Raw genomic sequence first — 14111 nt, forward strand, 5'->3', positions numbered from 1 at the left:
ATATATGTACATATATGATATGTATTATATATCTAACAAGAGAACTTGGATCTCAGTACAATAGTGTGCTAATTTAATATTTTTTTTGTCTCAAATGCACTAATTTACCAGTATCTTGGTTCTTTTTTGGGGGGAAAGGGGGTTAAGAAATTTTGGAGCCATAGTATAATCATTCCTCAGGAGGCACCATAATTTCCAGACTTATGGCCATTTGGTCAAATGTCTTAACTATATACTGGCTAGGTTCCCAAAAGTCTAAACCAAGATACTGAGTATTTTTATATCACAAAACCCTGAGACGGACTTAAATCAATGAACGCTTAATCTGCAAGTCTTTGTTAAGTACCTACTCTATCTTAGGTACTGTATTAGGTGCTGGGGGGCCTCCAGTCCTCCCTTTGGGTCAACATTGGGATTAGATAGGCTCACTTGAGTCTAAAAACAACATTCAAATTCTGATCTAGATCTCACTCAGTCCAGAATATAGGAGATCCAAAGGATCCCTGATGAGTTTGGTCATCTGGGGGAAATTTACTAGAGTGGTTAGTAAAGATCTAGATGTAAATAGACTCTTCTGAGTCGGTTGTTCCCAAGTTCTGACCAACCTGCCTACATAGAAGTTCTCTGAATTACAATCCTATCTGGACTTTAACTATTATGTATATATTTGTATCAATTAACTTTATATTTCTCCTTTTTGTATTTTTATATACTTGTCTTCTTGGTTAATATGTAAGCTCCTTGCTTGTACAGATTGTTTCATTCTTTGTATTTGCATCCTCAGCATTTAGCACAGTGCCTGACACATAGTAAGCACTTAATAAGTGCTTATGAATTGATTTGTTGATGTTTTTGGTTGTAAGCCAACTGATTCAGATAACTCTATAAGCCTTGCAAGCATTGGAGTTGCATTAAAAAACAAAAACAAAGAACTGCTACTGGAATAGAAATATAAATGTCAGGTGATAGAAAGAAATAGAAGTAAGCAAACTTTGATGTTGTTTAGACCCCACATAGAAATGCAAAAGCTACAATTAGAATTCTGTTTCTCAACCCACCTTCTTATCACAGAACCTGACTGCCACAGGAAGTAGTGATACTGCCATGCATGCCCCCCAATATATTATGTGGAAACATAATCTTTCACTGATTTGTAGCTGTCTGAGAAGGTATCATGTTGATGATGCTCAGCACCCAGCCACTCATCCATTTCTTGTCCTTTTGTTCAGTATTACATTGTCTTAATCTCTCAGCCAGTATATACCTCCCCCCATACAAGTTTAGGGCTATCTCATATCCAAAAAACTCCCTGTGATGTCCTCATTAGGAAGAGAAGAAATTTAGAAATTTTGATACACACACACACATACATATATATACATATATTTGCTGAATTCATGGTCATTCCCAGCTTAGGGTCTGGGACACCAATTTTATCACAATTTACCAGTCAGTATGTTAAGCATCTTATTCCTGAGAAGCATTAGAGTACTGGTACAAGGAAAGTCTTTGTATTTTTTTTAACCACTTTTCCCTCTTTTGCTACCCTCATTCTTGAACACTACATCTTTTACTCTCTTTGGATCAGTTCCTCTCAGTAGAATAGACCTTCAATCACAAGTATACCCCCATGCTCCTTGCCCCTTTTACCCTAGACCCAGCAAAAGTGCTGCCAGCCACCCTTTCCTTGTCCAAAGGCGTGAGAACCTATAGGTCATGAAACTCCCATGAAGTAACACATTGTGTTACTAGTCAAGCCATCAGGCTGTTGAACATCATAGTATGAATTGTGAGTAGGTCTTTTGTGGTTGCACTGTGGCCCATTGATGTGAATATAAAAATTACCTTCTCAGTATTTATGTGAGACAATTTAATTTTAGCTCTTGCAAACAAAATCAGAGCTACATAATTTAACAAAAGGGCTCCTTTACTGTTCTTAATGTAGCCAAAAATGTGATGAAGCCCTAAAACATAGTAAATTTTCCCGAGGAATTTTAGTTTTGACACGTGACAAACAGAATTGACAAGTATCTGTGTTTATTCAATAGTATTGATATAGTTGCAATGCAGGCCAACAGAAGGATTTTTAAAAACTAGTTGGATGGTACTGCAAAATACATAATGTTGTCTTTACTCTGGCCCTTCGCCCATCCCCATTAGATAATTTTTCTTTTTACCAAATTATTTCTTATAGTATATATACTATAAGAATATAATATACTCAACTTTTTCAGGCATTATGTCTATTTATTTGATTCTGTCTTCATTCATACCTCACCTTCATTTCAAATATAGGATCAGTGCCAGATACTTTAGCACAGTGTCTCACAGGTATTTAGAGAGTATTAAGAGTTATGAGGTCTACATTCAGTCTTAATTCCATGAAAGAATCAGTTTACAGAAAGTTTTCAGTTGTTTTAATTAAAAACAGCCTTGTTACTTTCAATACCATTTGCAAATATTAGAAAATGTCTTGACTGCCAATTGGAAAATAACTGAAGAAGGGAAATTCTTTAAATTTATTAAGAACTATTATGAGACATAGATGCTCAGAAGTGCACTCAATGGCAATTAGCATTGCTAATTGATTGCAAATACTGTCAATTCTGTTTTATTCAACCTATTGAATTCTTATTCAAAAAGTATTTACCTATTATGTGAAAAAGAACATGTGTAAGTGCTTCTTCAAAAAAATTGAAAAAAAATTAATCCGTCCCCTTCTTCCTTCTCCTATTGAACAAAACAAAAAAGCAAACAAAAACGCCAAGCTAGAAAAATTAAGCCTTCAATATATAGGGACCAGCAAAACAAATTTTCAAATTGGTCATGTCCAAAAATGTGTCTCTTTCTGCATTTTAAATTCACCATCTCTACCAGAAGGTGAATATCATATTTTGTTTTCATTCTTTTGGGCTTAAAGTTTATCATTCCTTGATCATTGTTTTAAAGTCTTTTGAAGTTATTTTTCTCTACAATGTTGTTGTCATTGTATAAAATTTTTCTAGCTTTCCTTCTTCAATCTACACTAGTTCCTAGAGGAATTCCCAGTTTCCTTAGAAGCTGTCCATCATTTCTTATGGAACAATAGTATTCCTGCATATGTTTCTTAAAATGGTAATTGAGATACTGGAACCAAAGAATTATGACTTGGTTATAAAGTTTGTCAGGCAGCTAGACGGTGCAGTGGACAGAGCACTGGGCCTGAAATCAGGAAGATATGAATTCAAATCTGGCCTCAGGCACTTCCTAGCTGATCCTGGGCAAGTCACTTGACCCTGTTTGCCTCAGTTTCCTCATCTGGAGAAGGAAATGGCAAACCACTCCAGTATCTTTGCCAAGAAAACCCCAAATGGGATCAACTAAGAGTCGTACACAACAGAAACAACTGAATAACAACAAATATTCTAGTCATTATTGTCCCCTAAATACAATATTCAAATTAAAAACAGTAGTTGTTTTCCCACCAGCTTCACACATGTTATTTAGCTCTTGGTGTACCTCAAGTAAAATATCCATAGTATCACTTAACTTGCACTTAACAATCATTTCTAATGTATTTGTATGAAAATGTATTTTAATGTCTGGGAACACCAGTCTTCAGAACTCTATCACCAGATCCCCACAAAGCCCAAAAGTAGCATCCAGGATCAGAGGTTCCATTGGAAGGGTATAATGGATACTGATAATGTTAACTCTTTCAACTTTCACTTTTTCATAACTAAAAATACCTTCCTTCTATACCTCTACCTCCATCACTTCTCAGGGGTTCAGAATTGGTGAACAAAAGATAGTTGGCTTCCACAGAGGGTATGGTGTAAGCTCTGGACCACCTTTCTTTGAATGTATGAGGTGGTTCTAAGTGTTTTCAAGTCAAGAACTACATGAACTTATGTAGACTTGTAAGTCTATGTAAGATTTATATGTTATATATAAGTCTATAGAAGACACAAAGGTAGCTTAAAACTGCACTAAGATTTTGGGATAACCTGTATGCATATTATGCATATACACATATCCAACCACCCTTTCTTTTCTTTTTTACTTCCACTTGGTTATAGCCACATCTATTCTTGCCATGTCTGGTCAATGGGGATTTTTTTTTGTGTATTCATGAAAATGTTCCAACAGAATCATTATCAATATGTTAAACAAAATATCTTAAGGGGTATTTTTTTTTGTTCTGCTTATTTTGTTTGTTTTTACTTTTTCAACTTTTAAAAGAATTTGAAATATTTAAAAAATGGATTTTGCTCAGTGTTTAGGGTGAGGGTATGGCATTGTCATAATAGTTGTAAGACAAGTGAAATTCCAAATGTAAAGATTGCACACATAATCACAAATAAAGATTATAGAAGACTTTTACTATCTGACAGACCTTATTTGAATAATAGGTTTGAGTGGGATTCCAGGCCATGCTTGGACTGTTAGTGAAATAAAATATGTAGACTTTCAAGGGGGTTGTTCCCATTTCAATGAGATGGATTAATTTAGTAAACTTATGAAACTGGTTATCTATTATGACTATACAATAAGAGGGGAAGAAAATATTGTAGCAAAGAGTAAGAAGAAAATAATTTGAGAATACACAAGGATGGAAAAAATTAAAAATGGAAAACACTTAATGAGATTCTTCAACTGTGACATAGTAAAACATACCTTCTCCCTTTCAAATTCAAATGAAAATAAGTTAATACATTGTTTGTATGTTGATTTGCAAATGATACAAGTTAATTTCCTTTTTTTTGTAGACACTGGTAACAGGGTATCTGCTGACGGCTATTGTTGGTGTAGAAATTTGGTACAAACCTTTGGTGTTTGGTTATTATGTTACAACTGTATCATTGACCTTGATTATAGGTAAGTTCTCAGGTGACTCAAATTTGTGTTATTTTTTCACCACTTATTTTCATATTTTCATGATTTTATTTTGTTTACTACAGAATCATGTAATTGACATGCTCTTCATAACTCTTGGCAAGTGAGGGTCATTTTCTTCTTTCTCTTTCCTTATGATCTTTGGTTATTAGTTGATTATTCATCCACTCAGAAATTTTAAAAGCATCTACTTATGTGCAAAATAGTGCACAGGTGCTGAGATTTTTTTTTTTTTTTGGAGGGAGTGGAGAGAATCAGATCTATGATTTCATTGGTAAAGAAGTCTCCTCATGAGGAAACTTCCCCTAGTGGTGCAGGTGAGCACCTGCTCTGGAATTTACTCATTTAATTTCTAGTCTCAGAGAATTATGTGGGGCTCAGAGAGGTTAAGTGATTTGTCCAGAGTCATACACTGGTACATATTTGGGGAAGGACTTGAACTCAGGTCTTCCTGACTCCAAAGTTATTTATTTACTATGCCATATTTCCTCTTCTAGCAGAAATAATTAGGATGAAATAAAGCATAGCCTTTGCCTTCAACAGCTCACATCCTAGTAAAGGAGATAAGACACAAACAAATAAATGTAATAAAAAAAAGAGAATATCTTATATGTGAGAAGCAGAAAGTATTTTGAGAGTTCTGGGATGGGAAAATTAATTTCTGCCTGTAGAGGTCAGGCAAGCTTTGGTGGAAGAGGTAGGTAGCATTTGATGTTGGTCTTGAAGAATGGACAGGATTTCATTACGGTGTCAGGGCTTTGTTTCTTGATTGATACTTCCCTCTATGATAACGAGAGGGAAAGCCTCAGCCTGTAACTTCTCAGGTATGTACTGAGTAAGCAGAGGCCAGGGCCATATCTCATCATAGTCCAATTTCTGTTGTGACATGAGAAAGTCAGGTCATGCCACTCCCTTGCTCCTATGGATTAAAAAAACAAACAAATTCTCAACTGAGAATCTCTGCTGTCTGAGAATGCAGAGAGATAGAAAGAACCCTCCTGGATTTAAAGTCCTCCAGGAGAAAACTCTTTGGAATTATACCAGTTCACATATGAGTCTGTGAGGCCACCTGACTCTGGGCATTCTGACTGGTTCTCCATACCTGGACTTCTCTCCCTTCTTATCTCTCCCTCCAGTCTTCCCTGGCTCCCTTCAAGTACCAGCTAAAATCTCGCCTTTCATAGGATTCCTTTCCTAATCCCCCTTAATTCTAATGCCTTCCCTCGGTTGATTATCTCCAATTTACCCCGTATATAATTTGTACGTAGTTGTCTCCCCATCAGCCTGTGAGTTCTTTGAGAGCAGGGACTGACTGTCTTTTCCCTTTCTTTGTATCCCTAGGGCTTAGCATAGTGCCCACCACATAGTAGATGCTTAATAAATGTTTACTGACGTCTGACTGAGACCAAAATCCACTGTGAGTGCAGGAATACCCTTGATTCTATGATTTGTCTTCTGCTATATGAATAATGCACCTCAGTGGTGTTATACTTGTTCTGCATTTTTGAGACCTAAGTTGGCTAGTCTCAAGATTGCTAAGATAAGAAAATTTTATGCTTTCTTACATAATTCTGCTTTCAGTTCCCTGCTGGAAATAATTAAAATCAGTTGTCTCCTAGCAAATGGCTGGGCTGTCTGCTACCCCACCCTGGCATGATGGTTTCCTGTCTTTTTTGGAGGATAATAGAGCAAAAAAACCATAGGATATAGAGACATAAGGAACCGTAAGGATCATATAGCCTAGCCCCTGTATTGTACACATGAGGAAACTGAGGCCCAAAGAGGTGAAGCATACTTGCCCAGGGTCACACATAGGTAAGAAATACCAGTCAGGCTAAACCCATGCCTTCTTTCTGCCAGGAAGTCTTTATCTAGAGGAATTCTTCTTGCTGGTCACTCTCCCCCCTATCCCCGTGCTGTGCCGAGTGCAGAGACATGACACGTGCCCCTTATAACAAGTATAGATGCTTATTTCTCTTCAGCGGTGTAGACACCTGGTGACTCCTGTTCTCTCTGATTGCATTTGCATTGGGAGGGATCTCCTTCTCTGCTGTACCTGAAGTGTAACCATAGCTGCCTTTCATGACTAAGCATGTGCCTGGCAAGAATTTTTCCTACTACCATGGCAAGCATAGTTTCTGGTGGTCCTTACCCTTTAAGGCTGCCTTACCTAGGCCTGTAACAGTCAGTCAGTCAGTCAGCACTTATTAAATGCCTACTATGTGCTGGGCATTGTGCTAAGATCTGGGGATACAAAGGAAGGCGTAAGATAGTCCCTGATAGAGATGAGCTTTCTGGGCATTGAGAATGGTGCAATGAAAGTAGGAAATCCCCGGATATATTGGTACAACAGTGAGTGGTCCAGCTTGGCTGGGAGATAGAGTGATGGTGAATATTGTGAAGTAAACCTGGAAAAATAGGTTGAATCCACATGATTTGTTGTTGTTCAGTCATTTCAGTCGTGTCCGACTCTCCATGGCCCCATTTGGGTTTTTTTTGGCAAAGATACTGGAGTGGTTTGCCATTTCCTTCTCCAGCTCATTGTAGATGAGGAATCTCAGTAAAACAGGGTCAAGTGACTTGCCCAGGGTCACACAGCTAGTAAGTATCTGAGTCCAGATTTTGACTCAGGAAGAGGAATCTCTCTGACTTCAGGACTGGTGCTCTGTTCACTATGCCACCTAGCTGCCCTAGCTACATGATTAAGTCATACTTAGCAACACTCTTCAGCTATAAGAAGGGCTTTTCTCCAGAGTAAAGGTATTGGCTCTTCTCCATATCCCTTGAGGATAGAACAAAAAGAATTGGGCTCCTATTGTAGCATGGAAATGTTGATTTAAGAATAAGAAATGATTTCCTGATGAAGCTTGCTGTCAGACCTAAGAAATGGTTATTGATATTGGTTGTAGAAGACCCCCCTTGGAAATTCAGGGGAAGGGATCAGTGGTCCTACTTGACTCCTGTCTCTCCTTAACTTGGGTTTTCAACTCTAAGGGTCTTAGCTTTCCAGATTTTGCCGTGGAATTAGGAGGAGCTATTATCACCACCACATTTCAAAAGACACTGTTTCTCCAAGGTCTCTGCCCTTATTTTGATGGATAATCAATGACCCTCCACAGATGTAACTCTGCTATATCTTCTAATTTTGGGTCATTGTTGGTTGTGTCTTTCTACATCTTTCTGTAAATTCTCCATTATGGATATGCCTAATATGCTAGCAGCTTTTCTCTGGTTCCAATCCCATCTAATTCAAACCAACAAGTATTTATTAAATATATACTCTATGGAAGGCATTGTGTTTAGTGCTGGGAATACAAAACCAAAACAGAAAGTATATTCTTTGTCAAAGAGGTTAACCCCTCTGGGCCTTAGTTTCCTTATCTATAAAGTTAGGAGATTGGACTGAAATTATATATATATATATTTATATACATATATGTGTATGTATATATACACATACATACACACATACACACATACACATCTATGCGTCTATAAAATGACCCATTTCTCTCTGTTTGGATTGGTTTGTCTGAAGCATACTTGGCAATTGTTAGGTTAGTTCAGCCTAGGTGAAGCTTTTCCCTTCAATTATTGTTTTGGATTTCCATCTGAGCCTGTTCCCTCTTGAAGCCATGTGGCCCCAGTTGAAGAGTTATCATTCCTGGATCTTGTCTATAGCTACATAAGCTCCTTCCAATTATCAACAACAGATTGCTGTCTCTTCTTATTTCAAAATCCAAACTCAACCCCTGCCCCTGCCCCATGTTGGATTGCCCACTAAGTTCTTGTTTGTGGTAAAACAGATTTTTAAAGTTCTCAATTATCATATGTAGAGCTGAAATGATGGACATATCTTGACTGTCAAAGGTTGACTAAGCCTTTCCCAGCTTAGGTAAATAGTTCTCCCCATTTATTCAGGTTCTCTTAACTTCTAAGTAGAGTGACCTTTATGCAATCCCATCCCTACAGATTTACAAAAGGCCATTGTTGCAGCTCTAACACTTGCTAGCTGTGTGGATGTGGACAAGTAACTTCCTTTCTTTGAAGTGCAATTTCCTTATTTATAAAATTGTGGATAATAATACCTATACTACCTACTTCCCTGGCTTACTGTGAGGAAAGTACTGTATCCCTTCACCTCTCTGTGCCTAAGGCACATTTTGAAGATAAATCCTTGGGTTTGCTTTTCAAATTGTGTTTCTGGGTGTACTTGATCAGATTCAGTTGCTTTTGCTGACTTCATTTTCTTAAAGACAATTATCAGTGTTTAACATATTACATTGGGTAGAGAGTCCAAATATGTTGGTATTGCCAGTGAGAATAATTCATTGTAAAAATGTTCCATTTTTACATATGTTCATTATTCCTTTTTAAGCTTTATATTCTCTGCACAATCTATTTTAGTTGGACCTCAAGCCCAGCTCTCTATAGGCTTGTTTTCTCAATTGCTTTTTGCTGTTTTGTGAACTTATTGCTTATAATTTGCAATTCTTGTTAGTAGTGTTTTGTAAATAAATTTGTACTTTTGACCTACATTGCCCTTGGCTGAAATGTGTTTCTGCTTAAAAAGGAGATTAAATTTTTTCCAGCTCAGGTAATTTAGCTTCCTTGTGTCAACTGTTTTGCATCTGTCAGACTTCACTAGGAAATGACAGTAATCAAAGTTAATGTTTTAGCTTTTGTCCTTTATCCGTGTTTCAGACATGACAGTCTTTAAACAAGTCAGGTTGGGGCTTCTCTAATTACATGCCATATTTCGTTTTCATTTTTATCCCTTCTTTTAATTCAGCATTTACTTTGATTTGTGCTTTGCCTAGTAGGTGATCAGATTTCTAATTTTGTAATAAATGTTATATCTATAACCAGTCACTTTGGCTCAGTTAAAATATTGTCATTTTTATTTATTTTATGATGTTATTTGGTGCTTACCATGTCCCATGCTTTCTATCTCTGTTCTTGGAAAGAATACTCATATAGTTAGGCATCAGCCTTGTGGTTGGTCTATAAAAGTCTTTGATCCCTTTTGTTCCTTCATCCTAAACTAAATTTTCCAATTTAGTTTTTTTATTGTATTCCCTTGTGCCTAGTTTTACATAGAAGTTGCAGAATCATAGAATTAGAATTGGAAGGTACCTTGGCAGCCATCTAAGTCTAATCTGTAAACTAAAGAAATTTTCACTATGGCATACAGAAGAAGTGGTTGTCCATCTCCTACTCGAAAACATTTAAGGAAGTGGAGCCCACAACATTTTTGAGCAGACTATTCCATTTTCAGACAGCCCTAATTGTTAGGAAAATTTTTCTTGACATCAAGCCTAAACTTGCCTCTTTGCAGCCTTCCCACATTGCTCCTGTTCTTTCTTCTAAAGTCAGACAAAACAAATCCAACCTCTCCTCCACAAGACATCCCTTCAAATACTTGAAGACAGTCTTCTCTTCTCCAGTTAAACATACCATATTACTTCAACTAATCCTCATATATCATGGACTCAAAACCTTTTACCATCCTCGTTGTTTTCTTCTGGATACTTTCTGTCATATCAATTTCTTTCTTAAATCCAGAACTGAAGATATTACTTCTAATGAAGGCAGAATACAATGGGACTATCTCCTCCCTAGTTCTGGAAGCTGTGTCCCTTTTAATGCAACCCAAGGTCTTGTTATTTTATTTGGATAACACATGACTAATACTCATGTTGAGTTTGCCATCTACTAAAACTCCCAGATCCTGATCCAGATCCTTTATTTGCTCTACACTATTACATTTGGTGATCCCATCAGCTCTTGTGAGTTCAATAATCATCTCTATGAAGCAAATGATTCCCAGAACTCTGTATCCAGTCATAGCCTTTCCTAAGCAACCTGATGAACAATGATCATGGGATGATCCAAATGACTGTGGAGAGCTATATGGCAGAGAGCTATATAGATCAGTTGTCACATGTTACCAATGGGGACATGTATGGTAGTAATGTCTTAAACAATATCACCCTTTACATATATGACCAGAAAAGGAGGTGGGCTGGTCACATTGTGAGAACAAGGGTTATTGGTGCCCAAGTGTTGTGCTGGTATCCCCCAAATACTAAAAGACTCAAAAGAGCTTTTAAGCACATTGGGAAGATGCTTTATGAAGGATTTATGACAAACCCAGTATGCATGGTTGGGTTGCAGTCTGCACTAGGAGAGAGAGTCAACACTCAGGTGAGATCATGGATCCATTAAATCATGACACTTTGAGTGAATCTCTTACAGGATTAACTGATTTTATAATTAAAAATTTGAAGAGAATCATTCTCCCCAAAAGGTGAATCTCTTACAAAGAGAACTGTTGACTAAAGGCATAGGTTTAAAATAACCCAACATGCCATGTGAATGTTTTTTTCAATATTTTCCAAAAATTCTTTTTTTCCAAAAGCATTTTCTAAAAGTGTTCTCAAGAAACTGAACCAAATCCATGAAAAACTTTAACATGGCATCATATTAGCTAAGATTTTAGGATATGTTATGTGTGGGTATTTATGTATGATTCCATCTGCCTTATCAGTAATAAAGATAGAGCTGTATTCCAGTCTGATACCTTTTTAATCTTCTGAAGTCAGTGTGCAAGGAATAAAATGTGTAACAGCAGCCTGTGGTCTTGAGACCTGCAGTGGGGCTAAAAATGGTTTGAGAAAAGCACTGTGCTCAAATGCCACGTGCCACATTTCTAAGGACTAAGTCATGTAGGAATTTCATTTGCATTTTTCAGTGTTTAATTTTCATTCTGAACGATCTGTTTGCTCACTGATGCTTTTAATTTATTATGCTTGCTATTTCAGAATACGTCATTCTAAGGAAGAGATGCCTTTAATTTCAGCAAAGAGGGGAAAAAATGAACACGTGGCAGGATATGGAACTAATTTATAAAATTACTAGATGCCAATGGCTCTACATGAATTCTTTTCTTATTCACTGAATCCCAGCATTACTTATAAGGTTCCCTATCCTTTCTTGTCCTTTGGTTTTTCTTTTATTTATCCTCATTTTATTTTTCCAAATTTTCCCTTCCTATACTTCTGTCTTTATATCCTGATCTCTCTTTGTCATCTGGCTTCATCTTCTGTGCTTCCCTTTTCCTCATACTTCTTGTCTCTTCTACTCTTCCATCTCTTGTTTCATAATTATCTTAATTGTATCCACTTATTTTTATACCTACTGGAATTTATTGACCTCTTTTAGAGATAATGTGGTGTCCTGGAAAGGACAGTGGATTTGGAATTAGGAAATTTGGTTTTGAGGCCCAGCCATGTCAACAAGCACCTACTTTGTGTCAGGCGCTGTACCAAGAACTATGGATACAAAGAAAGGTTAAAAAACACTTCCTCCTCTCAAGGAGTTCACAATTTAATGAGAGAGACAAGATGAAAACAACTATGTACAAACAAGATATATATGGTTTATTAGGTAGTTTCTGAGGGAAAACACTGAGATTAGGGAAGATTCAGAAAAGTTTCTTGTAGAAGATGGGACTTTAGCTGAGGTTTGAAGAAAGTCAGGGAAGTCATGAGGCAGGGATGAGGAGAGAGAGTATTCCAGGCATAGGGGACAGCCGGTGAATTTTCCTAGAATGCTCTGATTTGGGAGATGTTGCAAGGAACAGCAAAAAGGGCCAGAGCTTTTGGATTGCAGAGTATGTGGAGGGTTTGTGAGGCACAAGAAGACTGGAAGGCTAGCTATGGAGGACATTTAACACTAAACAGAGTACTTTTTATCTTTGACCTTGGAGGCAATAGGGAGGCACTGGAGTTGATTGAGTAGGAGTGACATGGTCAGGTGTACTTTAGGAAAATCTTTTTTACAGCTGAGGGAAAGAAGGACTAGAGTGGGAAAACCCTTGAACCAGGGAGACCAACCCGCTGGCTATTGTAATAGTCCAGGTTTGAGGTGATGAGGCCCTGGATCAGGATAGTGGTAGTAGTGTCAGAGCAGAGAAGGGGGTGTGTATATATATATATATATATGAGAGATCCTATGAAGGTAAAATTGACAGGACTTGGAAAATGTTTAGATGTGGTGGAAGTGAGAGAGGGAGGAGAGAAGGGTGATGGCTAGGTTATGAGCGTGGATGACTGGGAGGGTGATGGTACCCTCAACAGTAGCAGGGACGTTGGAAAGAGAGGAGAATTTGGTAAGGAGCAGGGAAGATAATGAGTTCAGTTTTGGACATATGGAATTGAAGATGTCTGTGAAATATTCTGTTCGAGGTACATAGTAGACAGTTGGAAATGTTAGCCTGGAAGTTGAGAGAGAGGTTAACACTGGACAAAGAGATCTGAGAATCACCTGGATAGAGATGATAGTTGAACCCATGGAAGCTGATGAGATCACCAAGTGAAATAAAGTGGGAAAAGAGAAGAGGGTCTAGGACGGTCTTGGGGGACACATAAGGTTAGAGGTTGTGACCCAGATGAAGATCCAGGAAGAGTCTGAGGAGTGGATAGACAGGTAGGAGGCGAACCAGGAGAGAACAATGTCATGAAAATTTAGAGAGAAGAGAGTATCAGAGGCTGAAGAGAAGTTAATAAGAATGAGGACTGAGAAAAGGTCACAAGTTTTGGCAATTAAGAGATTTCTAGTAACTTTGAAAAGAGCAGTTTCACAAACTGATGTGGCTGGAAGCCTGTCTGCAGAGTTAGGAAGAGAGTGAGAGGTTTCAGCCTCAATTGCAGTTGGCTTTCTTAAGGAATTTGGCCACTAAAGGAGAAGAGATGTAGGATGATAGTTAGTGGGGATGGATGGATCAAGTTTTGAGGCTGGAGAAAACATGGGTTTCTTTGAAGGCAACAGGGAACCAGCCAGTAGACAGGGAGAGACTGAAGATTAGAAAAGGAGTGAGGGTGATCAAAGGGGTAATAATCTATAGGAAAAGACAGGATACAGTGGGAACATGTGCATGTGTGATCTTGGGTAACTCATTTAACCCGTCTGAGTCTCAGTTTCTCCCTCTGAAGATGGGGAAAATTATATGCCTACCTTAAGAGGGATGAATTAAATAATTAATGTAAAGTACCTCATTGTAGTGTGGAGGTGAACCTTGATTCTCAAAGTCTATATGAGTGGATTGTAACCTGTTTGGAAAAGTTTTCAGTAAGTCAGTCAGCAAGCATTTATTAATCACTTACTATGTGTCAAGTATGGTGCTAAGCAATGAGAATATAGTAGAAAGGCAAAAACAAGCCATGTGATCAAGG

General features: G+C 37.7%; 1 protein-coding gene across 1 annotated transcript in view; it reads left to right on the forward strand.

The window, feature by feature from the left end:
* The window catches only part of LOC114031859 (ethanolaminephosphotransferase 1-like), a 151694-nt gene that overhangs the window by 107057 nt on the left and 30526 nt on the right, over window positions 1-14111 (forward strand). Inside the window, exon 6 of the mRNA XM_027847034.1 lies at window positions 4749-4857. Coding sequence (XP_027702835.1) covers window positions 4749-4857 — 109 coding nt within the window. The remainder of the gene's footprint in view (window positions 1-4748; window positions 4858-14111) is intronic.

This window comes from Vombatus ursinus, unplaced genomic scaffold (genome assembly GCF_900497805.2).
Source record: "Vombatus ursinus unplaced genomic scaffold, bare-nosed wombat genome assembly UNPS02015255.1, whole genome shotgun sequence".
Lineage (NCBI taxonomy): Eukaryota > Metazoa > Chordata > Mammalia > Diprotodontia > Vombatidae > Vombatus > Vombatus ursinus.